Here is a 26,779-nt window from a genome sequence, read left to right as displayed (position 1 = left end):
GCTGCTAACTGGGAGCTCTAACCCTGAAGCATGAAGGTTTGAAATCTAGTATCTCCATGTGTGCTCTGATCCCTTTAGACAATCCCATTTCATTTATTGTGCCCATTATGCATCTTACTTGATTTGGAGCTGGAAGGACTTCCCGTAGCAGTGGAGTCCCACAGTCTAACTATGAAGTGGGTGGAGAACATCTTACTTAATGGATCTTTACATTTGCCACCTTCTGGTTACACTGTTCTTTTCTCTTTCTGTCATCATTCACTTAGAAAAGTCTATGCATCCTTTGCTCTATGCATAATGATCAATGCACATATAAATAGTGTTTGTCAACTCCTTGTGGCATATTGTCTCAAAGCCTTACAAGTCTCACTGTAAGGAAGAGCTTTCAATAACATATTAACAATGAACACAGGTAAGCAGAATTTAGACATCCAATTTGGGCATTTAGCATTCAGCTTGCTTTCCTGCCCAGAATATAAAATAAATGAGTTTGTTCTTTCTTTTCCCCCCATTTATCTAACAGGTGATATTTTTTTCCTCTGCAATGTTTCCTCAGAATCATTCTAAATATCCTCCGTCCTAATTTCCTGGTGTTACTTCTTTCTTGCCTCATGTAATACCAAATTTCTCTCTAATTCCTCTACAAATTTCTGCCTCTAGTATGTGCACCTTTCAAACCCATGTGGATTATTAAAGTATTATTGTTCTTTGGACACGAAATAACCTAGTCAGCCAGACTTCACTTTGTTAACAGTCTTCCCATACAACAATCACGCAGCTTCCTAATCATGTTGTTTACTCTGCTGATAATAAACTGCCATTATCTGAGTGCACTAGTCTAGATATGGCCTTGTAAACCACAATCGCTGCTGTCCTGAATCATGGTAGCCATTTTACATGAACCACAAGGCTACCATACTAAACTGTAAACTCGTTCCTGCCCACATTCACCTTATTAGCCAGGGATTTTTCAGAATCTGTAACTGGCCAGTAGATTTTTGAGGATCTCAGCTCCCAGAAATGTCTTGATTTTTGAAAGAGTGCAGTCCACCTGGTTAAATTCTTCTGTAAAACTGGTCCTCATCCGGATGCCCAAGTGAAAGCCTTTGAAATGGCTAGCTGTGAACGCTGGGCAATGTTGTCCCTTGCCATCACAGTTTTCTGCATGATCCTTCCCTTCCACTTAATGTCTTGGTTTAGGATTAGCACCCCTGTTCCCCCCCAGATGCCTCAGGCTTCTACCAAGGCCTCAGTCTCCCTCTATCTCCTGTTATTTCCCTCTTTCTTTGCTAGCACCTGCAAGTCCTCCAGTTTGGTATCATCTGCAAATCTCCTTAATAGACTTTGCTCTTGCTTCAATTCAGTAATGAAGAACTTAAAAAGACATTAAAAAAAGATTTGCGGCCAAAGGTCCTATTAATTTGTTTGTTGTACCCCACTAGGCACCTTCCTTCAATACAACACACTCCCATTTATCACAAGCCTTTGTTTACAGCCTCTTAGCCAGTTTTCAACCCATAAGTCAGTGCTTCTTCTCCCAGGAAATCTGTTTTTTTTTTTCATTAATAACAGGATGTCTCTCTACCAAAAAGTTCTCTGCCTATAACCACAGATTTATGTAGTGAGAAAGATAGACAAAGATTTAACCACAGAGTGGAAATTAAAACAGCATTGGTTTCATACAGGTGGAGTTTTATATTGACAAAAGGAACAGACAGACAACTTCATGGGCAGGGACAATCAGGTGAAATTCAACAGGTTTTGCTATACAGAGGTCAGGTTAGATGATTGAAAGCTTCCTGGGGGTCTCGGCATCTACAGAGTGAGTCTCTAGTGGGCTGATTCTCATCTTGCTTAGACCACTCCTTCCCAAGGGTTATTTCTGTGAATATTGGAGTGACTCCTGCTGTTCCTGGCTATAAATAAGAAAGAAACAAGGCCTTGACTTTTTGTCAGTCAAGCTTCACTCCTGACTGCTGGTGTCCAGTAATTAGCATGTCTTTGGCAGGTGTCTGCAGGAGTCAATTGGGTATCATTGAAGATGTTCCCACTCATCATAAAGGCTAAGTCTATTTTGATAATAGAGGTCAGCCTCGGAGTGGTCTTTGAGTACAGACTCACGGGAGTCCTTATGAAGTGGAGAGGAAAGGGGGCTGTATAACTTTCTGCCACAGCTGCGTGCCCCAGCCTTTTCCCCTCCCCTTGCCCAGCTCCTGTCCCAGAAGAACAATGCTTCCCTTATGCAGCTGGCTGGACGCTTTCCAAAAGTGGCAAGCAGGCTATGCATGGGCTCAGGGACATCCCCCTCATCTCACAGGCAGCTTCTAGACAAGGTGGCCCCCAGCTGTGGCTGTGTGCCCACAGCACCAGCCATGGCTTGTTTCCAGCCGCCTCCCTTCATGGGGGCAGAGAGAAGGGGCAGAGAGCAAGTCATAGTCTGGGGCAGTTGTTCTGCCAACAGTCAATAGCCGAAAGGCCATTCCTGCCTGTCATGTTTATCACCTCCACGACAGACCTGTTAAAGGCCTGGGTATACAGTTAGTCCCCAAACCAACTGCTTCTCTGCCTGGCCCCTTCCTGCCACACTGGGCACACATGACTATGCCTCAATACCCTGTTCATACCTTTCAGCATTCTCCATCCCTAGATACTACCCAGAGATAAAAATGCACCCAGAAAGAGGGACAAGACCTAGAAGGGCTTTGCCATGCATGGAACCACAGATCCTACAATCTTTTTCCACAGTATGTTCAAGAAATGGGTGGTATCATGCAAGTGACTTTGGTGCAAGCAAAAACATAGTGTAGGTTGGGAGGTCAACTGTGCAAACTTCCTCAGATCTAGAGAAGAAAAGGGAACATCTGAGCTTGAGAGAAGGATTAGGAGAGCTCTAACAAGGTCTTAGCCACTGCAGACAGCCTGATTAGGGAGATTATGGGGAAGAGCAAAGAGACTTCCTGCCATTCTGTGAGAAAGAAAAATTTACAAAAGAAACACTGAAAGTTTTACAAGGCTGCAAGTGGTAGCTGCTGTCTTTGAACAGGGAATAACCAGAAACATCAGAGTGACATTGCGGACCAAGTTCACTGCTCTTGCAACCCCCAGACCTCAATGGCACGCAGCTTGCCTGATGGTCCAATTCCATCTGCCTGATTATAAACACTGTGAAGCCTGAGCCATCACTATTGATATTTCCTGCAGTTAAATAACAATGGCAATGCTTGTTTACTTGCTCAAGGGTTGCAGGACTAGCAATACTGACTTGAGAAAGACAAGAGGCAGAGGAAGGGAAGAAACTGAGTTCAGCACTGATAAAATTGCAAAGCACAGCAGAGAGCTGGTCTTGTTCCTAGCCCCTGGCAAGGGAAGAAGTGAAGGCTGTGGAAGTCCAGGGTGCCTGACCCTGTGGCCACCAGTACAGAATGAATGGGAGTAGTGCATGTGTGTGACACATGCACCTGGACTATGGCACATACTCCCAGGCTACAGCACCTTGCTTGATTTGCATTCAGACCTGAGCTGGGGTCTGCATCCCAGACCTGAACTGCTGGTGAGGAGCCATTATGCTGCTGACACATCCAGTCTCACACTCAGCCCCACCAGGCTGATGCCCAGCAGCATGCTCAGCCTAGCTAATATACACACACCAACTCATGGGGGTGGGGGGGGAAGTCAGTACAAAAGAGAGAGTACAAAGCATAGGGTGAGAAGAGAAAACATAGGCAGTGTCACATGTCCCTGAGCAGTAACGACCTGAAAAATTTTCCTATAAGAGAACCTGGAAGATTCTGTGAAAGCCTGAGGAAAACAACTCTCCCCACTTCCACCAGCTTACCCCTCTCCACAGCCTCATACACCTCCCCTTTTGAGGCTTCAGGCATTCTCACATCTGCCAAATCCTTCAGTAAGAGCGAGAAAATGCCTTTTCCTTTACTGCACATTTCTCGACTTCCACTCCTGAGCCATCAGCATGGCTTTGCATGAAGGATGACCAGGGCAGATATGCTGGGGAACTGTAGCTTTCCTGCCCATACAACAATACCTCTTGACCTCATGATAGGAAAAGCCTACACCACCATGCAGTAGCCTCCATGTATTTTGCGCTGAACCCAACCTGGAAAACAATACCACATACCACCTTAGCAATCACATATTCCCCACAACCCAAGTGGGCAATTTTCTGGGATTCTGGTGGGGTCAAAGAATGGTTCCTGTGGCTATGAGATGGAGGAGTCTGTGCCCCATCCTCCCCACTGCCCTGAGCATAGTATCCCAAAACTGTTTTCAAGGATTTTGAGCCAGACATAGGCACTTCACACTGGGGAATATCCTCATACAGGAGCCTACCGACACATTTTATTGGCTGAATGGTCAACACCCTTCTCTAGGAATCAAGGGCAGAATGCAAGAGCAGAGAGACCTCATCCAGGAAAAAACAGTGCAGAGCAACTGATAAAAGAAAACAGCCCAAGAAACTCCACATGAACCAGACACTGTGTGAGAGGGAAGAATAACTTACTAGGCACACGATTGATAGCTTTCAGGGGTCTCAGGACACGGACAGTACGGATTGCAGACAAGTTGATATTCTGGAGATCCAAGGAATACTCCACCATACTGCAAAAGGAAGAAGAGACAGAGTTTAAAACAATCCAAAATCTGGCTTGAGATATACAGTAGGTCTGTTCCCACAGTCAGTGGGTTGCTAAACCTCTGTGCCACTCTGTAAGTCTTTCTTATGATCTGTGGTTGGGGTTGGGAAGGGTGTTAAAAACAAGAGGCACAGATGGACCTCTGGTGCACTTGTCAGGTGCTGATGTGCCTCTTTTAGGCTGGTGGAACAGCAATAGTGAACATCACCCAGCTGTGCAAGTCACAGAACTGTTATTTCTTCATTGAAGGGTTTCTGGAAATCATGAGGATGAAGTTTGAGTCTTTGGGAGCTCTAAGAGCAAAGCTGAAGTCTCCTGGAGCCTCGCAGGAGCAGAATTCGAGTCCACAGCTCCCCAGGGCAGAACACACAGCCTGCCCGTGGGATGAAAACAAGGCAGAGAGCAGTGACAGTGTGTCATATGAGTCTGTGATAACCCTGACCTGGCACTTATCTGTCGTGACTGTCACAAGGGGAATGAGTTGCACAAAGAAAGCATAGTTGAGGAGACCTTCCTGACAAGGTCAAACACATGAGCTAGATGTTTCCCACTAGGCCGGGAGGAGGGCGGGCTGCACTAGCTCATTTTACTGAGTGTACCTGTTCATCCCACGTACTCCCCACCACAAGACTGCAGCACAGCAAGGTGGTCCCTGTGCTGTAGACATTCCTGCATTGCAGGATGAGGTCCCTGAAGGTGGCTTAAGTTAACCTGTTTTATTTCATGTAGAAGCAAATTGTCTGCTTAAATCAGCAACTTCTTCGGCTGCCTCAGCTACATGGGAAAGCTTCTCCCATAGCTGTAAATCATTCCTTTGTGACACCAACCTAAAGGGGAAAATCCTAATTTTTTTTCTTTTCTAACCCAACAGCATGCTCCCCAAATAACCTCAAGATGCAAGTAGCTATGAGTAATGCAATTGCTGAAAGAGAGGTAGGCGCAGGTAAAGAGGTGACCTGTCCCAGTATCCCTTTGCTCAATGCTCTCCTCACTCAGTGAGGCAAACATTCAGGAAACTTGCCTACCTCTTGGAAAGCACTGGGAGAAGCTGGATTATAATAACCATTTACCCTGGCCAGCAACTTCCACCCGAGTATCTCAAAGTATTTTGCACACTATAGTGAACATAGATGCATGATACCTCAGGGAAGACATGGTTTGTTGTCACCAGTTTCCCTTGGCGGAAACCTGATGGGCAGAGGGGATCAAGAGGGTGACAAAGTTGCCAAGTGCAACAGCAGCAGAGTCAGGAACAGAAACTGTCTCTGCTGAATCTTTCCCCAGATATGAATAATAGAGCTATAGAAAGCCCTCTTTTCTTGGCCTTTCATGATACACAAGAGATGGAGGAAGTCAGGAGACACAGCCTTGTACTACTGCACCCCTTCCCAAACCAAAAACATTACACTTTCTATAGAAAGACCTGCAAGTCAATAGTCTAGTAGTCTAAAGCCCACCCAAATCCTTCTGCCCAGGCACTACTGAAGGGAGAATCAGAGGGCCTAAGTGAGATGTTGAGTGGGAAACAGAATAGAGTCAGTTCATAAGAAATGTCGGGGATAGGACTTGAGTGGAACTAGCTTACGTGGATGTGACCCTCTGTGTCTGGAGCTGTCTGTTCCCCTCCTCTCACAAGCACTGACCTCCCTGTTTAATCAAATACAAAATGACTTTCTCCCAGTCTTTCCAGGTACTCTGACTCCTATATCGTTTACAGATACTGCACCAATGGACTGATCCTTCCTTTGATCACCCTCTTCACTCAAAAGGACCATGAAGAGCAAATGTCTAGTTATCTGTCAACACCTTTCACAAAAGGGACTTGTCACAGTGATAGATTTTCAAACACAATAGGGTAAACCTGTCGAAGTGTTGTGATTATTCTCTCATGCTCTCTTTCTTTCTCTCTCTCATTCCTTTCACTCTGTTCTTTCATACACTTTTAGGGTAATTGCATGAAATAATTCTTTCCCTGAAATGCAGTGGCATTCATTTACCTCCCTAGAACTGTCAGTTCCACATACACTGAATGCAGAGGGAGAGAGGAGGGATTTCATGCAGATAATCAAAATATTCATACTGGGAAAAAAAAAGATGCAACTGGAAAAAAAAAAGCCAAACCCAGTAGCAATACATATATAATACATATATATGGAAAGCATTAGTGATAGACAGGGGCTTGGGATTTGATCAGCTGAAATTGGAAAGTGGGTATGAAAGGAAGAAGAATACACAGTGATATACAACACACAGGCTTGACTAAAGGGCATCACAAAGGACATAACTGCATGGTGCAGTGAGCATTGGGCCTTTGCATGAGTACTGATCAACCTCACTCCAGGAGCACAAAGCAAGACTACCTCATCAGAGTGATGTTGCTCCAGAATTTGATAGACTTGCTGAAAGGCTGGACCTACAATCATGCGCAAAACACTGTATGGCCCTGGCTGTACTGCTTCCAGGAGTTGAGCTAACACCTTTTCACAGCAAAGAGGCAGCCACATGGAGGCAGCTTCTTGACTGAAGGAGTCTCTGCACTGCAGTCCATTATAGGGGGAGGTATATGTGGGGTACATCTACCTTTAAAAAGTGGTCTTTGCTCAACAGCAAGTGACCAAATTAAAGGTCCTGAAGAACACTGTGACCCTCACAGCAAATGAGCACAGGGGAGCAGCAAAGGGCTAGCATCAAGATGAAATCGGTAGACAGAAGTGATATCTTTTATTAGACTTGGTCATGTAAAAGTTGTTTAAAGATAGAACCTGCATTTACCAGCCTTTTCGTTTTTATCCTCTTGTGGCTACAACCATGTAGTCCTTATTACAATGGGAGAATCCTTAATCAGGTGCATGCTGCTGCCCTCTACTAGATGGAATGAGCTTGTCACCTATGTGCCATGTTCCCTGTGTCACTAGAAAAGTAATAGTGGTCAGAGCAGTGAGTACCGGTGCTTTTGGAACAAGACAATCAGAACGGTACCGTAGCTGCAACTGCGCACTTCCAGGCAGCCAGAAAGTCAGCATCCTGGAGCCCTCGGTGGCTGTGGATTTGCTACAATATATTCCAGTTCAGCTAGAAAACCCTCAGAACAGTCAATCGCTCTGCCAACAAAAACAGCAGGCTGTTCCCAAGGATGGGTCAGGAAAGGGCAGCTGTTAAATTTTTCAGAGAGTAACTTCTAACAAAAATGAGCTCAGCCCTAGCAGGCCCCAGGACTTTGGCTCGTTTAACAGACCCATTCTGCCTTCGTTTCTTCCTGAGACCTCCTGGTCTGGCTGTAGTAACAGAGACATATCCAGGATGTTTAAATCCCTCCGGCTTAGTTATGCCTGTTGGAGCCACATATATTATATTCAAAACAACTCCAACACAGTTCCATTGCAATTTTTCATTAGGGCCTCTCATCCTCGCCTATTAATTCCTATGATAGTTCTAGGATTGGCTTGCACTGACACTTCTCTTTGCACAAGAGTAGCATATCCGTATGAAGATAAGCTGGTAGTGACAGGGATAACATGAAACTCTAACAATTATAAACAAACAATGAAAAAATATCTGTACAGGGAAAACAGATGAATCCAAATGTTGCCTCCTTGCCCTAATGAAGTGGGTTTTCTCAGGGATTCTGCTGTAGTCCAAAATGGTTACCTCCTTGTTAAATCTCAAGAGCTCTCCAGGCTCCTAGTCCTTGCTCCATAGTGGCCCAATGCAGTAAGGGTGTCCCCCATGTTCTGATTTAGCTTCTCTAATACTCCCCTCTCTCGACTACTTTAGTTATTTTTGTTTATAAAGACCTTGGTTTCTTTAAGCTCCAGAGGTGGTCAGACAAAGCTTAGGATGTGGAAAAAAAAAAACGCAGTGATGAATGTGAGCTGTCCTTTCCCCTCACCTTGACAGGGCAGTGGGGGATGCATCTTTCCCTGTGGAGATGGCAGCTCGTGTCTGGCACTGCTGAAGTATTATGTGGCCTCTGTTGTGGGTGGGTGAGTGCAGGGACAGGTTAGGAAGCTGAAACTACACTAAATCAGAGAGAAACTCCTGATCTGTGAAGGAATTTGAGCACTGAGCTGTCAAGATAATTGAATTTATTCAGTAATTCTTCTTCCCTCAGTAGAGATTTTCTTTTTCAAAACTTTCTGTGAGAAACTCTTCTGGAAGGAAAGGAGATAGACGCATCAGCCATCCCTGCTCAAGGCTGATGTATGATGGGAACGCTGCCACAGTGGGAAATGGCACAGGGCCACCAGCTGCATGGGGGGGGTCCATCCTGGAGAAATGGGGAGGACTGGGAGTGGCTAGCAGGGAATGCCTGGATGAAGAGGGGAAGCAGCTAAAGCCCTACTCAGGGGACCACATGAGTTCCACCCCGTGCCGAGGCCGGCTTCCAGTCCACAGAGGGGCCAAAGCAACTTGTCAGGGGACAGCAGTAATTGGCAGGGCTCAGTGCAGCTGGAGGCTCTGAATCCCCAGGAAGGGCCCGTTACTCATTGCAAGCAGCAAAGGGGGCAGCAGAGAGTCAAAACAGAAGAGGGAAGAGGTGGTGTGAGGAGACAGACAGGTTTTGCCTGGTGTGCTTCATCTGTCAAAACCAGCAAGGCCCTTGGTCCACAGACCCCCAAGGTATCTGGCTGCCTGTGGCTCTCCTGCTCTCCCCTCAGGCTCTGCCTCTCTCCACACTTTCAAGGCTTCTCTCCCCTTTCCTACCCCAGCTGTCTCTCAATCCCTCTGCCTCATGCCTGTTTGCAACACTTCCACTTCTTCTTTTAATCCTTCTGGCTCTCCATTTCTCCCTTTGCCACTTGCCTTTCCCTCTTCTTCTTCCTCTACTTACTTTCATTTCCTTTAGTTCCATTCCAAGTCTTTCTTTCCTCTTCCATCTTCCTCTTTATTCCTTTTGTCCCTTTCCCCACCGATCTCTTTCCTCCTGCTTCCTCCTCCTGCTTTCTCTGCCTTGTTGGTAAGCATTACCCTATGCCCTGGCAAGCCTGCTTAGCTGAACACACAAGAGGCCTCGAGTTTAACAGAGAAGAGGCCTTGCTAGCATGCAGAACAAATGCCTGCAATCTGTTAGCACATTAACCTTGTTGAGGAGGCACCAAGAGCACCTCCATCCCATGCCAAACCACTGGAGCAGAGAGCAAGCATACAGCAACAAGGGGTCATGCACACTGCCAGCACCGTGAGCCCATGCTGATCACGAGCTCTGAACCACAGCTCTGTCAGCTACTGCTTGGCACTGCTTTTTCTCCTCTGCACCCATTAGCTGGCGAGTGGGCTTGAATCTCTCTGGGCACTCCCCACTTCTCCAGCAGCAGCGATGCTCATTGCCCAACAGTAGCAGAAGTGCTGGGCCAAGCTGACCATGTGCCAGGCAAGGAAGAGCAGGCTTGCCAACAGGAGCTGTGAGATGGCTATCTTTTCGATTTTCCTCTCCCGTGCAAATGACTCACACCATTCCTTAAACGCAAAGCACACGCAGAATGGATACAAAAGGGACGTAAAAATAAGCATGAAATAGTTACATGATGAAGACATGGAAAGAAGCTGAAGGAATAAGAACTAAGACAATTTAAAATAGATGCAGCAAGAATAAGAAAGCCATGCAAGTAGTCCAGAAAATTCAGATTTTATCTTGCCATATGCATAACCCAAGATATGTACTCATGCAGTGTTTGGCTAACAGCTTCCCCACAATTACATTCAATGTCATCCATGATTAAAACAGTTCAAACATTATCATTTTCCCCTCTCTATTTACATCTTCTTATACCTTTATTAAATAATTATCAATTTTCCTAATCTTAGTCCCTGAACTATTTGCTGAAAATTAGCTCCCCAAAATTAATATTTAAAATGTATTCTGTAAGCATCCATGAAAAATACTGAGGCAGTATTTTTCTTATGACACAAAGACAATATGTTTTTGTTAAATTCAAAAGCTGTCTAATTCCCCTTACCTGATAGGAGTTTTCAATTGAAATCTAATTAACTACAGTCTAATCAATTCATATTTCTTTGTCAAATACATTTGGGTCTGGCACTGAAGCCAGAAACTTCATGATTGTGACTTCCTAGCTGTAATTTCAGGCTTACAGTGCATCTCAGTACAAAGTGGAGCTTTTTCCTGCTTGGGGACTTTTGTTATCCAGTCCTTGGATCTGTAAGCATCTGGAATGACTGAGGCAGAAGATTGCTTGGTTGTTCTCCACTCTAAATTCCTTCAGCTTCCTAGCTGTGTCAGGAATCTAAACCTGACGTGTAGTCATACTATAAAGATGTGATTTAGTAAACATTTGCTGTGTACAAGAGTATGCCTTTCTGTCCTTAGTCTCCGATCTGGTCATCAAATTCCATGTACTGAGGTTTTATCTCTTTGGAAGACCTAGAGCGTAAAGATCACAGGGAAAACATAACACACTAAGACTGCCAGTTCTTCCTGTCTGAATTTTTACTTCACATTTCAGCGTCAGAAGTTGGAGCTGATCTAGCTTCACTTACCCATGTGCCCCCCACATATAAGCCCACACAGAGGTGTGGGATTTCACTTCTCAAATCTCCCATCTGCAGCTTGTGGGGTGACGGGATGGGGGAGGAGAGAGACAGATTTACCCCTAAATATTCTCACCTCTGTAGTACACACTAGGAACAGAGGAAGAGCTAACTGCCTTTGGACACCCCTTGCTCTGGCTTCAAAGACCACGGCTGCAGTGCACAGATGGAGCAAAGCTAGTCATCTCCCTGCAGAATGTCCCCTTAGGGTCCCACATCTCCCCTCTTGATTTACATTAGCGAGCCCTTCTGATTAAAGTAAATTAAAAAGCTTCTGCGTTGCTAGATCCACCCAATCCTGGCTCTCCGTGGCCAGAGACAAGTAGCTGCGGCCAGGGGATGTGGGTATTGGGGCTGGCCAGGTGCCCCCAGGGGCTCTCTTAGCTGTATTTGGGGCATGCAAGAAAGGAGGCCAGGCAGCAAAATCCACTTACTGGCACTCGCCACTGCCTGGTTAGCTGGGCCATCAGCACTGGAGCAAAACAAGGAGGCAGGAGAACAAGCACACAGCTAAACTACTAAAGCAGGTGGCATGTGCCATTAAGGACACCTCCTGTCAGCCCTCATTAAGGCTAGATGTACCCTAGCTTATATGCAATGAGACCTGCAAGCAGCCGGGTGCTGTTAATGGATGAATCCAATCTCTTGCAAACCGATTTGGAGACCTCAGAAGCGGAGATGGGAAACTTTGATGAGGCCTGCCCAGACACTGCAGGAGATAAGAGGGCAACTGCTTTCAACCTGAGCTTGCAGCTACAGGCCACACACGTACCAGTGAAGCATACAACATGCAGCGCACATAAACAGGCTGTTTATCAGCCAGTAGGGCTCTGAGGCCATGACTAACTTTTAAGATTTCTGCATCATGCCAGCATTTTTGCTCTACAGCTGAAGCAGCACCCTCATTTCTCACTGAAGGTCCCTGGGGCTATGGCAGAAATTAAAAACTCTCTGTAGCTATTCCCTTTTTCCTGCTTAGAGGATTGCATTGTGGCACATTCCTGTCTTCTTCATTTGCTCACAGCTGCAGGAGGGCACAAACTTTGCCAGCGTTAGGAATGGACAGGGGCTTCAGCCAGCAACGGGCACCGCTAGAATGGGGTCTGCTAAGCGCACAAGCCCCCCAGTCAAACAGGACTGCAGACACCTCTGGTCTCATGTTTAAAAATGTCGTCTTCTTGGCTGCTCTAGCTCTTACTTGACTAATTTTGGGGGCCTGCTCTTTTGCAAGATGGACATAGGTTGCTCCTAGTTGCAGGAGGCATATGGCTGCCAGGCTGCCTCCAGCACTGAACCTGCTTTGGCTCTCTGCAAACACCAGAGAACTTTGCTTCACTACAAAAATACTTGAAGAGCCAGTTACACAGGCATCTGCACACATTTCGCACAGTTTGGTGCCTCCGGGACAAGGCCTGAAAATGCACCCTAAATAGATGAGCCGAACTCCTTTCAACACCTACTGTAGAAACGATGGAATAATATCATATGAGATGTGGCCAGATGTTACACAGTGGGCCTCTAAATTGCTCTGCAAACCACAGTGTACTCAGCTAAGTAGTCCTGTTTATCTCTTTTAGAGTTAGAGCTCATCACACTGTGAAAAAAACAACTCTCTGCTGACATAAAAGCTGGAAGATAGATGTAATTTTTGCAGTCCTTGTTTTACTGGCAAGGGTTTTTTATTTTTTTTACTTCCTCTCCTCTCCCATAAAAAAAAAAAATTAAAGCAGCTGTAACTCTGTTAGTAAAAAGTAAGACATTTCTTCTGGAAGTGATAAATTAATTACTAATTACACATTCAGCTCCAGGGCTATGAGGCATAGAATTCTTAAAAAAAATAACCTGCAAATGCCCCCTCCAGTACAGAATAACTTTTTTTTTCTTTTAATTTCTCTCCAAGCAGAAGCTTGCAGAAAGCTTCCAGAGTCTGTGAAACCAGTCCCTTGCTGCCTGCAATGTGATTACTTCACACCCCTGAACATCCAGACTTCTCTCCAAACTGTGCGCTAAGAGAAAACGTCAGAGTTTCTTAACAGTCTCAGAGACATGATACAAAAAGACATAAGCAGGTTTTCACCCTGTGAAGAGAAGGCCAGAGGGACTGGCCAAGCTCAGACATCTGAAGATGGGACTGCAGGGCCTCATTTTTGAAAACCAGGAATCTGAAAATAAGCTCCTACATCTGTATTTCATTGCTTAGAAAAAAGGCTCTGCAGCTTGGTCCTGCAAGCCTGCTGGCAAAGGCCAGGGCGATTCCCAGCACACAGTCCCATTTTTGTGCTCTGCAACCTGCTTTCAGGATCATATAGGAGTCTCACCTTATTACCCCACCTGCAAGGGTGAAGGAGAAATTTGCTCCATCCCCACCAGTGGCAGCGACTACATTCCTAAGTGTCCAGCCATGCCCTTGCAGAGGAGGCTGCCCCTCGCCCCAGCCTCTCCTGCGTGTGGCAGCAGTTGGCCCTGGGTGCACACAGCCCCAAGGCTGGGTGCAGTTCAGGGTCTATGGCTTGGATCGCCCTGGCTAATGCCCCTTTTCAGAGCTCTGACTGGGCAGTGGCAGCCTGGTCATTCCCGTTCAGTCCTGGCAGAGAGAAGGAGGCAGCATAGCCACAGTCCTTAGAAATAACAGTCTTAGGCACAGTGACCTTATTCTTGAAATATTAGGGAATTTCAGATCTTTGTAAAGTCATGAAACTCATCCTACTCTAAGGAGAGCTCTTAACTCTGAAAGGGAAAATTTCTTTTTCTTATAAAATGATTTTTTTCAGTTTTTAGTAAAGCTAAGAATTCATGTGGTAGGGAATTAGCTTTTAGAGTGGCAAAAAATTAGAGGCAATAATAGAAAACCACACACAACACATGCAGGGTACCACTGCCTTCTTGTTTTGATTCTTCTCTTGTGTGATTCATTTCATTTTGATGACTCCTTTCATTTCAATATGTTGCACATCTATGGGTAGTTTTACTAGGAGAAACTAAATGAAATAATTAGTATCATTAAGGAGGAAAAAGTGTGTGTGGGGGGTGAGGTCTGTGATTCTGATATTTCTGTCTTTGGTTAAGATGCTATTTAGCCTGCTGCTTGCTGCATTCCATCTTTATCTGATCATTGCTTGAAACACCTAATTGCTGTATTTATTACAGTTTTCTTTCATTTGTCATAATTTTATAGAAACTTTAATTTGGCATCAAAGACCAGTCAACAAAGATTTTCTGAGTAGTTGGCTGTTTACACTGCTGCTAGTAAGTATTTAATGGTCTGAGATTTTAAAGTCATAACTATGCAAATTCTGGCCAGGTCCCTGAAGGACCATAGTTAATTAAAAACAAAGAGAAAACGAAAGATCGGCAACAGACTTTCCTGTCTTCCAAGATTAAGACCTATCAGCGTTTCAGGCTGAGCAGCATCTCTCCTGCCTTTTGCCCTGAATGCCCTTTTTATCTGCCACGTCACCCCTGCCACTGCTCAGGACAGGATGGTGGGTACGGGACCGATGCACAGCAACTGCAGACCAGCCCTGCCAGTCTCCAGCTGGTGTGGAAGAGTCGTGCCAATTTTGTTTCACAGGGATGGGCAGGCATTTGAGAAGGGGGCTGATCTCTGTAGTCCTTCGGAGAGCTGCCAGCCCCTGAGTGGAAATGCAGTGGGATAAACTTGGACCATAAATTGGTGGCTTTCCTGAAAGGAAAGGGGCACTGTTCAAGTGCTGATGCTGCACTGCCCTGACCAGGACATGCTTGAAAAGAGCTTGGAGATGGAGTCAGGAAGCATCATCATTACAGGTTTATGGAAAAATGGAAGCAATAGCTAAGAAATTAGGGGATGCTGAAATCAAGGACGGTAGATAACTACCAGCAAGGTGAGGCCCTAAAGAAAAAAGAAAACAAACAAACAACCCCCCCCCCCTTCACATGTCAGCTAATAGAGAACAATACTTTCCAAGCTCCCAGTGTGGAAGCTGCAGAAAGCAGCATTTCAGAAGATGTAGGAGCCAAAAGGCACAGAGAACTAGGAGAAATGTTCTGCTCAATCTAAGGGGCTATCAGGCATGCCTGATAAGGGATCTCCGGCTGTTTAAAGATGCCAGAAAACACTCTCCAAAAGCTGTATTACCAAGCAGAATGGAAAGGATGCTTTGGAAGGGAAATGAAGATATCAGGACAGTTGTGATGCCATACTATAACTGAAACAGGAGACATAAAGGCAAATTTGGAAAGGTTTCCAGACTTCCAGAACAATATTCCACAGGATGATGCATTTTGGAATTTTCTGTTTTTCTTATCATGATATTTCACAGGTTATAGACAATTTCTGATGGAGGTGGAGAAGAAATATCCAACTGATCTCCTTGGTGCCCCATCCTGGCCAAAAGGCAAAGGAGAAGATGGAGGCATGTGGTAAAGAATCACTGACTTGGCAAGTCTCACAGGACAGGAGACTTTCATTTTACAGAGTACTGGATTACCTTCAGAGAAAGTATAAACATTAACCACCATTTAATTAGAAGAGGAATTATTTTTTAGGGTACTGACAGCCAGACCAGTTAGGAGATCGTTAAATGAAATACCAAAGGGGGAAAGTGATGAAAATAGGAAAAAAGTTAATCCTCACAGAGTCTCCATGTCAAGAACGAAACCAATCAAGGCACTAAAAGATGTAAAGAGGAGAAAAATTGCATCATCTATACACCAATGCCAGGGGCTTAAGCAATAAAGAGGATAGGAATTGTTCATTTTATGAGCATAAACAGCCTAAATGGCATTAGGAAAGCCTGGTGGGAAGATCTGCATGAAAGGAATATTAAAATCAATGATTTTAGCTTAGCTAGGGAGGCTCAAGTGGACAGAAAGGAAGGGGGAGTAGCACTCTTTGTCAAAAATGGCATTCTCTAGCACGAAATCAGTGACAATTTGGAAATGAATACTTATGGATTCATTTTCTGCCATATGAAGTAGAGAATTCCTCTGGGTAGAGTACTGGGCTGACAGAAGCCTCATGAAATTCAACAAAGAGAAGTGTAAAGTCCTGCACCTGGGCTGGACTGACATCTTGTATCTGTACTGGATGGGTAGTGGCTCTGCTGAAAAGGACCTGGGGTCCTGGGGGGGCAGTCGGCTATACATGGGTCTGCAGGGTGCCCTTGCAGCGAGGCAGGCCAATGGCATTTCGGACTGCATCAACAGGAATGCAGCCAGTAGATGAGGGCAGTGTTTACTCTGCACTTATTAGACCCCATCTAGAATAGCTCATTCAGTTTTGGGCCCCCAGTACAAGAAAGCTGTTGATGAACTGGAGTGAGGTCAGCAGAGGGCCACCAAGATGCTCAGGGGGCCGGAGCATCTGCCCTGTGAGGAGAGGCTGAGGGACCAGGGCTTCTTCAGCCTGAAGAAGAGATGCCTTCAGGGGCACCTAACAGCTGCCCGCAGTAGCTACAAGGAGGTCAGGAAGAAGATGGAGCCAGGCTCTTCACAGTGGGGGACAAGAAACAACAGGCATGCAGCCAAACAAGGACAGTTCAGACTGTGTACACAGTAGTTAAGCCTAGAGAGACGGTTCAGTCTCCATCCTTGGAGATTTTCAAGAACCAACTGTACAACCCTGAGCAACCTAACCTGAGTTCGCTGTTGACCCTCTCCCTTGAGCCAACGATTGGACTGAAGACCTCACAAGGTCTTTTCCAACCTGAATTATCCTGTGAATGTGACTATATTCATTAGGTATGCCCAAATCACACTAGAAAACTGGCTGACTGCCTCTATTGGTATTGATCCATAACTCATAGAAAAACAACTCCCATTATCCCTCCTGCAAAAATTGAATTTGGACAACATGTGTTGGCACCTGAATTGCCTTGCAATTTCCCAGCATTTAAAATGATGAGTTTTATAAGTCAAAGAATATTGCACTTAAGAGTCTAAGATACAGAGATTCTCTATTAAGCTTTTTTTTTTGGGGGGGGGGAATCATAGAACTTAAAGCTGAGACTGCTTGATTACATGTCTTGATCACATGTGTTATATACAAAGCAAATAAGGTCATCAACAGTAATAGATATATATGATGGATTAGAAAGGCCATATTCATGAGGCTGAAAACACGCAGAAACAGCTGTGCATCAACCCAGTCAGGATAAAGAATTTAATTCATAAACTGTGAATGATAATCAAGTAGGGTTTAACAATATATATCAGGCATCAAAGAAGCCATAATTGAGAAAAGAAAGCTGAACTGGTTAAAAAGAGAGTATACCATAAGGAAAACTGAAGGCAGAAATAAAACAAATGTGAGAGAGGGGAAGCTTGTTAGAAGACAGAAATTCTAGAAAATTTGTAAGGGAATCAAATGGACACATGAAATGGTACAGATCAGTCACAGAACAAGAGAATAAAATTATCATGAACAGTGTAAAAAGGCAAAAAACAACTAGAACAAACTCAGTTCTTTGGGGAAGGTCAGATAATGCATTCATACTGTAAATGATAATAAGCTGTTTTCAATTCCAATCGTGATTGAGTATTTTAAGCTGTACCTACCAAAATAAGGATATGCTAAGGTAAGCAGGTCTGGAAAATCTACATCCAAGAGTTTTAAAGGAGATGACCAAACAAGATCTGGACCAGTACTGATGATTTTTGATTAGTCTCAGAAGACTGGGAAAACATCCAAGGGTTGGAGAAATTCTGATGCTGTGCCAGTACTTTAAAAACATAGCGATCAGAATATTTAGACTGACTGGACAGACGTTGATCACAGTTCAGTAATGAAATCGCCAGTACGTGGCTTTGATAGATTACAGATTAATGGTGGATAACAAAATTAAACATAACCAACACAAGTTTAAGGAAAAATAGACATCATCAAACTAATGTGCTATAATTTCTTATGAGATTACAAGTCTGGTTCACACAAGCAATTATGTTGATATGACTGGAATGATACGAAATCATCATGACATACATTAGCTGGAGAAAAACTGGCTAAGTAGTAAGCCTCACATGTAACAGTAAATGGGGAATCATTTGCAAGCAGATGTACTTCTGTAATGCACAATTCTTGCCTCTCTGTTCTTTATTTATTTATCACAACCTGGCAGAAAATATTTAAGAAAAAAAAATCACTGATGGATTTTGCAGTTGATGCATATTTTGGGAGAACAGAAAAGAAATGAAGAGGATAAGTCATCAGTATAGAACAGTATGAACTGCTTTGGAAATGCAAGTAATATGTATTTCAGTATAAACAAATGTAAACCATACATCTGGGAACAAAGATTGCTGTCCCTACTAACAGGAAGAGATTTACTCTCTTCAGAAGAGGAGAGTGAGAGGGGAAGAAAAACCCAACCAACCAACCAAATAAACTTGGAGTCATTGGAGAAAGCAGCTGAATGAATTGACAGTCAGATGCTGTCATTACATAGGCTACTGCAATCCTTGGCTGTAGAAACGGGGAAATTTTAGGATGGAATAGAGAGACTGTATTACGAGTGTATAAGGCACAGAAGTGACGACATGGAATACTGTGTCCTGTTCTGGTGTCTACCACTTTTAAAAACTGTTAAAATACAGCAAACATATCTTAAAATGCAAAACTACACGAGTCATGTCAATTGTCTTATCAAAAGCAAGGTTAGGATGTGATTTGATGAAAGTTTGAGATCTATGCAGCAAACTGAAGATTGATAATGGAGGGAGGGAAATATGGGACATTTTCTGAAAGATGTACCAGACTGTCCTCAGCCACTAGACTCCAAGGAGGAATTAAGGAAAGGTTTTGGACATTTTCTGGGCACGAGCTTGTGATCTCAATCACTCCTCTGGACAAATAGTGAAGCCCTCTCTTCCTTAACCTACCTACGTATTTACAGGAGTATATTCTATACTGGGATGTGTTGTGCGGACGCCGCAGAAGTAGGCAGAGGCAGACATAATCTCCACTGCAGATAGCTAGTTATGGCACTTAGCTCAAGAGAGGCATAACGAGCACCCCCTCTGAGGGATTAATGCCCCCAAGGCAAGGCAGGTTGTATGAATTTACTCCTTGTACTGAGACCCTCAGGACAAAGTCATGTAAAGGGACATCTCCCCTCCTGAGGGACAGTGGCATCATCTCTAACCACATGTGAACACAACAGATGCACACGGTAGTGAGGACAGGAAAAATACCTCACTCTTTGTTGATGGAGAGCTGCCTGACTGGAAAAGCTGATGAGTGTTAGCCCAGAGATAGGTGACTCTTCTCCTAAATTCATGCATGTAGAGACACTGGCCTAAGTTTCCAACGTGATTTTCGTTGCTCGCATTCTCTCGGCTTTTAAAACATAGTAGGCTGTCACTTTTAGGCATTCTTCAACTCAAATTACTTGGCTCAGTTTTAGGAGCTCCAAGGGGAGCAATGAAGAACGTTAACTTAGGACTGTTGTTGTTTTGTTTTTTCTAATCCTTTCTGAATAAATGTATTGAAGATGGTTGGGAGAGGGAGTGTGCGAGAGGGGAGAAAGTTCTGGTGATGTCAGCTCCTATTGCCATGGAAACTGAACATTTTTAGTGACAATGGAGTCTTCCTCCTTGAGCTGCTGGGTTGCGTGGGGGGCAGGGGCAAGCAGGGCAGGGGCACACAAGGGAATTCAGCTAACTAAAACTATAGCTTCTGGCTTTTGAAGGAAGTGAGGAGAAAACTACAAATGAATGCCTGAATACATGGTTTATGTAACCAAAACATCATCTGGGGCAATAGCAGCAAATAATCATTATGCTGTTTGATAAAACATGCTGTCAGACAGAAAGCCAGATGGAGGTATCTCAGCAAACCAGAACACCCAACAGAACAGTCCCTTGGTGCACTTTGCTTTTCCAGGCTATAGGGTATTCTTCCACCTTTGCTGCCAGGCTTGGAGTGCTGCTTCTGAATTTATTTGGGAATGGGGAGGGGAGAGAAGGGGCTGGGAAGTATAGTCTTTTTTTTTAATTTGAGAGAAACTGCATGACTTCTAGGTACTGCTTCACCTTCCAACATCATAGCCATTTTCTTGAGAGCCAAATTTATGACCACTTTGAAGCCAGTGAGAGTCTAGGACTGTGAAAAGGAGAAGGCCCTTGGAGAGAACTGATTTTACTCTAATCAGGATCTAATTCATCAACATGGAGAAAACAGGGTAGACCTAATGAAGGATGTTCTCCATCAGTCAGAAGGCTAAGGCAGCATTTAGACCCAGAGAAGCTGAAGCCATGATTTGGGAGTGTGACCAATAAGGATAAAGCTCAGGGCTTGAATTTGAGGTCAAATAAAAGCCTATGGTCTGTATGTAAGGGCAATTTTGAGCCTGTGCTTGGATTTGATTTAAACAGTGCAGACAATTTTAATGAATTTCAAAGAATAATGAATTAATAACCACAAGCTTTTATAACTCGAAATACATTATATAGTCATTAGTTCTATATAACTAAATGGAAAAATCTTTCTTTAGCAGGAGAAGTCTTTTGAGATCAGATATTCTAATGAGATTACTATCATTTCAGCCTGACATCTCATGAGGACAATTGTATAGAAATCAGGAAACAAATTTCTTTCAGTTATGGATCTGAAATGAAAAATACTCCACAGTGATTATTTTATGGAGTTGATTCTAAGTCTCCTTAGCAATAAAAGGAGTTCAGAGATGAGCTTCTTCTCTTGCCCTGGTATCAGATGCACAAAAGACTTCCCCTGCTCTAGAATTTGTCCCAGCAATGGCAGCAGAGAGAAACATATATAAATGGGGTTTACTCGCTTCTAATTTGGGCAGTACAGATTTCACTCATTTTCTGCACAGAACAAGCAGTTGAGTTCACCCTCTTTCATTTAGCATTGTTCTACTGACCTCGCCATCTCCCCAGGTAACACCATTCACATACTATGTTGCATGTGCACCAGCCAGAGCAAGATGCTCCCCCCACAGTCCCCCAGCCTTTGACCCCACAGTAATGCCCGGGCTTTCCTGCACCCATCTTGCCCCCACTCAGCGTACCATAGCACATCACACACACAGAGGAGCACGGTGTACCGAGGTTCCCCTTTCAAACACATCTGTTCTTCCCTTTCCTTCCCCAAGGCTGTCAGGGTAGGGCCTCATTTTCCCTGCACCAACACTTTTTTGCAGCCGGGAGTTCAGAATACAATATGCAATTGACAAGCCAGCGAAGAGTTAACAGGACTGAAGAAGGTTGCCAGTTGATCTGCGCAAGAACTGATAGGTGCAAAGCTATTGAACAGAAGAGTTAACAGAACTAAAGAAGTCTGCCAACCGATATGCGCAAGGACTGATATGCGCAAGGCTGTGGAATAGAAGAATTAACAAGACTGAAGAAGTCTGCCACCTGGAATCTGCATGGACCCCCAGGGAGGGAAGAAACAATACAGAGCTATTGTGGTCTTGCCTCACTAACAGGGTCTTTCCAAGCAGACAAACAGTCCTGTGATTGTGAAACTCGCAAAAGTCAGCAAAAGCAGTGTTTGTCCAGAGCCCCAGCCATATAAAAAGAGACTTGGGAGCTAGGAGAGTTTGAGCAGGGACGGGAACATGACCTGATCATCCTCTCCGGCTGGACCCATGAATATCCCCCCTTCCCTTTTCCTGGGACGCTGGGTTAAGGTAACTCCTGGAGGTTGAGAGTCCTCTCACTATGAGAGTGAACAAGAAAGCTTTCAGGTAGGGATAAGCAGTGTTTCCAATTAATAGCACAGTAACTGACGGTTTGGGGTTATCCTTTCTAAATTAGTAATCGACGGTTTTGGGTTATCCCTTCTAAGTTAGTAATCGCATTATTTTAATGGATGTTACTAATCCAAGAGCTTGCGTGAGGAAATAAACATATTTTTTTTTATTACGTTACTGTCTCAGTCATTGCTATCGAACCTTCATAGCGTGACAGCAATGATCTAGTGTTTCTTAACACTGAGCATCAGGTGCTTTAACTAAATCTTCCCTGATGAACTCACACTCCCTATACTGTGCGTCCATTTAAAATCACATGCTAATCACAGCAGGCTCAGCCACAAAAGAGGTCCTCCCATCTCACACACTTCCTTCATTTAGAAAAAGCTATAGTTTTCATCTCTCTGTCCTCCATTCATGTACAAGCCAGCTCATGTCCAAAAAGCAACCTTCAACCTTATACCACAACTGAACTGAGTTTGAAAGTCCCAGCTCCCCCAGAAGGAAACAGTTATACACCCCTCCAGAGGGACTGACTTTCAAGTCTTGCTATAGAAGAACCATGTCAAAAACAAATGTGCAAGACAGCGCTGTTATCCACCTCAGGGAAAAGCTCTACAAAGTAAGCTTGAATTCACTTCTGGCTCAGTCAGTGATACACTGACTTCCAAGTGACAGCGAAAGCTGATAATTCCTTGCCAGAAGGAAGAGGGGAATGAGGGTTTCTCTCCAAAAAGGAGATGTTCACTCTTGTTTGTTATGAGAACAGCAATGTTATATATTTTTTTCTCCTTGACATTTTTTTCCTTGCTATATCATAAGGCAATCTAATTGAAATGGAGAAATCCCCAAAAGCACATGCTTACTAGTAGCACAGAAGGACATTTTTCTGTGATTCAAATAGGCGAATTCTGGTAGGCTTTCCACTTCAAACACTCAGAGTGGAAATCAGAGCTTCACCATAGCAACTTTGTTGCAAAAAACACTCAAATGTCAACTTGTCCCAAAGGTACTGTGGGTGAGGCCGATGCAACACAAAGACAAAAGCCCAGAGTAGCAAAAATAACATTCCTATCTTTAAAACACTGCTGCTGGAAACAGAGATGTTGGCTTGATTCAGGTGAAAGTTATAACACTTCCACTCAGTCACTTATAAAAAGAAAAAAGTTTCTGGGCTAGCTCTTCAGCTGGCGCAAATTAACACCCTCTCCTTTAGTTGTGTGAGCTACAGTAATTCACATCAGCCAGGAGCTAGGCTACCTTATCTGCTGGTGTCTCTCCAGACTGCTAACCTCAGCACATGGCTGACTCCAGTTCTGCAGAACTAACTGGAGCAGCATCGGAGTTTAAACCTTCCCCTCAGTTACACCACAGCAAATCAAGAGTAGCTTCATTGGCTTTGTGCAGGTTTACTCTGACCTTCCATCAGTATTTGCTTAACCCTTCTCAGTATGTTTAAGGAAACACATCTGTAGTTGCTGCTAACCTTTGTGTACTCCTCAGATGGGGATTTTTTTGGTTCCATGCAAGACTCCAAAAAACACAGAACAAAGAAACCCCCAAACTTTTAACCTACCCAGCCATGACAATGAAGAAATCGAGGCGATTCCAGGTATCTCCAAGGTAACATTTCTTGCCAAAGATCCCCAGGGCCACCATCTTTAACACCATTTCCATGGCAAAGAAGATGAAGATGAAATCGTCAAATACCTGCCAAACAGAAAACCAAGAACAAGTTTAACATGCATTCTTAGCTTCGCACTTCAAAATGCAGAATGTGAGATAAGTACGAATTTTAGTGCTCCTGAAAATGAATCATGGACAAGGCTGAAGAGAGGCTGGACAAGTTTCTTCCATGCAGCCCTGGCATCACAACTCCCTGCTGCTCACTGCCATGACCTCTGTCTCTGCAAGCTCTGCTGTCCCAGCATTCCAGTTTCCCTATGGACATGCAGAACCCTGTTGCAGCCCTGCATTAGCATAAATGGGCACAGATGGAGGGAGCTGAGAGACGTGGACAGAGAAGATTAGTAATGGGGGAATGTGCACATAATGAATAATGTGCACAACCAGGGATGTGGTGGCTTGCAAGTCCAGGTGGACCGAGAAGAATTGGCGGGGCTGAGAACTCTCTGCAGATAGAGTGGCCAACCTGTGAGACTGCTGAGTTGTGTGCACCTTACCAGGGGTTCAAGTACAGCTTCTACATGGTGACTACTTCATGTGGCCAAAAGAACAGCTACACAGGCACAAGGGCAACTGGGAAAATCTGAACTCCACAGGGGAAAACGGTGAAAAGAACCAAGTAAGCCAGGGCTTTTGCTTTTTCTTCCAGGGGTGTAGTAATTGATTTAGACTCAGCATCTGCTTACACAGGATTGAAAGGAGGTCTTGGCTCAGCACCAGCAGATCTGAACCTGGCCAGGAAGACACAATCCTTCCAGGCCTCTCAGGAAGGAGCCCTCACTACCTCTCTACCAATGGCACAGTTGAGATAGATAGTAATGTGGCTTCACACACAGCTTGCGGAGCACACCTTGGTAATGCTACAAATGACAATCTTTACTGTGGCCTTCTTTTTGTGGAAGCAGCAAGCATAGCTGGTGCATTAATGGGCTGGATGTGCCCATGGACCATCTTGGTGGGCCTGTTGGTTCTTCTTTCTTTGAGTGTCTTGCATGCCACATGATCCACAGACTCAGTAGCACCCTTGCTTATCAGGGGAGCGGCAAAGCCACTGGGGGCTGCTGTTCTCTCCTGCCCAGGAGCTATAACCTTACTTATTTCTCCCTAGATATCTCTGAGCTGTGTGTCTTGCAGCTGTCTGTGTTAGGAAGACTCTGGTTATGCATAGGATCAGGAAGGTCAGCAACATGTTCTATATTACCTGGCCACAAATAGACTTTATTCATTATCTTTCTCTCTCCTTATTCCACTCCTCAAAGCAAACGCTTGCCATTTTAAGACAAGGCAGTTTGCTGCTGGGGATGTTCTTGCCAACCTTTCTGGGAAGATGCTGACCACATACAGAAGGAAAACAGGCATTTGCAACTTGGACTGAGCCACCATCATGACAGGAATGAAGTCTGCTTACCTGCAAGATTTTACACCTGTCGGAAAGGCAGTCCATATCCTCACATGGTTGGTACATCCCCAGGGTAACACAGTTTAGCAAAATCACCATCATGCTGACACACTCAAACCAGGTAGAAAAGAGTCAAGGAAAATTTCACAAAAGCATCATGCCTGAGATAAGCTTGCTTTAGACTTGGAATGACAAAATAGAAAGATTAAGGGAAATAATCACTGGTTGGCTGATTTATTACACTTCCCCCCCTCTGTTCCTCACTACTCTATTCCTTGATTAAGCCAAGACTCATTTGAGAAGGGGAAAGTAAAGGTAACACAAAGGCCTAAGGTACCCATGCAATCATTGCTGTAGTTAAACACACACTGATTGCACCCCTCCCTCACTAGTTTACTGAATCTTACAAATACAGTGGGAAGAGACTTTCCATGGTGTCCTATAATCAAATGCAGCAGAGATCTCTGGGATTTAGGAAAAGGCTTTACTGAACACAATGAAATGGACAGGCGGATCCCCATGTGAGCATAGTGACTATAGCCCTTCTGGGAAGAGGTACGACATAAGGCTAAAAATCTCCCTCTTCCTTTCTGAGAGGGACTTGGAGATAAAGAGTTGCCATACTGGAGCAGGTCAATGGTCCATCTAATCTGCTATTCTGCTTCCAGCAGTAGCCCATGCTGGATAAAACCTCACAATGTGCCTAATTAAGTTATTCAGCAACCATGGGGGGAAATTGTGTTTCTGACCCCAGCTGGTGATCTGCTTATGCCCTAAAGCATGAGGATTGATAGCCCTTATAATTGTTTTCTCAACTACAGTGGTGTCCCCGCAGATGCTTTGCTTATTCATTTGAAACCTTTGTTTAGAATCTGACTAAAATATCTGCTTCAGTAATAGTCAGCAGCCATGAGCTACATTGGCTAATTATACTTTACATTAAAAAGTGTTTCCTCCTATTTAATTTATTGCCTTTTAATTTCATCAAGTGCCACTCCATTTATATATTATAGAAGAGGGTAAAAATGGGGTATTTCAGTGGCCTTCTCTATGCCCTTCACAGTCTTTGCAGACCTCCATCTGCCTCTTCTTTACCACCCCTCTTTCCAATGAAGGAGTCTTAGGATCTGATTCTCACTTATCCAAGCACTCATTTACAGTGTTCTCATTCTAAAAGTGGGCACATGTTTCTGTGGTTTCTTTCCACCATTAGCATTGCAAAGCAGTGATGTAGATCTAATGAGAATGGATCTCCAACCTGGGATAGACCCACCACTCTTGTATATTTTAACACACCTCACCACACTTCCATTTTTGGATTTCAGACAAAGTTTATACTTTTTTTTTAAACTAATTGAGCTGAAAAATTATCTACTGAAAAAACAACCCACTGTGTGCACCAATTTTCACTCCTTACAGAATTGAATCCAAAATGGTGGCCTGTATCTCTGGTCACTTGTGAAAGACACTCGAAAATCCATGGTTTGTTCTGTGCAACTCTTCCTTGTTTATTATCTGACAGTGATTCATGACTAACCTGCACAGTCTGATCTAGAAGATTATTAATTCCTTCTCTTCTCTCCCACCTGGCTTTCAGAGAGCTACCTTCAGTTGTAAAATCAGACAAGAGCAAGGCATTGACTGTACTGTGCCAATCATGCTATGAGGTGATTTCAAGAACATGTTATTGCTATCGCACACAAAGTTAATCCCAAGTGCTGTACAAAGTAAGGCTCATGGAGCCCACCCTAGCCCCTTCTAGCCATGGTCCCCTTCCCTAACAGTGCAGGCACACT

The 26,779-nt window shown here is 44.2% G+C and overlaps 1 protein-coding gene across 1 annotated transcript in view; it reads right to left on the bottom strand.

Annotated features, from left to right (window-relative positions):
* Positions 1–26,779, bottom strand: part of CACNA1I (calcium voltage-gated channel subunit alpha1 I) — a 167,306-nt gene that overhangs the window by 70,264 nt on the left and 70,263 nt on the right. Inside the window, exons 2-4 of the mRNA XM_013947212.2 lie at positions 24,993–25,104; positions 23,475–23,608; positions 4,520–4,617 (exon numbers count right to left, since the gene is read on the bottom strand). Coding sequence (XP_013802666.1) covers positions 4,520–4,617; positions 23,475–23,608; positions 24,993–25,104 — 344 coding nt within the window. The remainder of the gene's footprint in view (positions 1–4,519; positions 4,618–23,474; positions 23,609–24,992; positions 25,105–26,779) is intronic.

This window comes from Apteryx mantelli, chromosome 1 (genome assembly GCF_036417845.1).
Source record: "Apteryx mantelli isolate bAptMan1 chromosome 1, bAptMan1.hap1, whole genome shotgun sequence".
Lineage (NCBI taxonomy): Eukaryota > Metazoa > Chordata > Aves > Apterygiformes > Apterygidae > Apteryx > Apteryx mantelli.
This window is presented reverse-complemented; position numbering and strand designations above follow the sequence as displayed.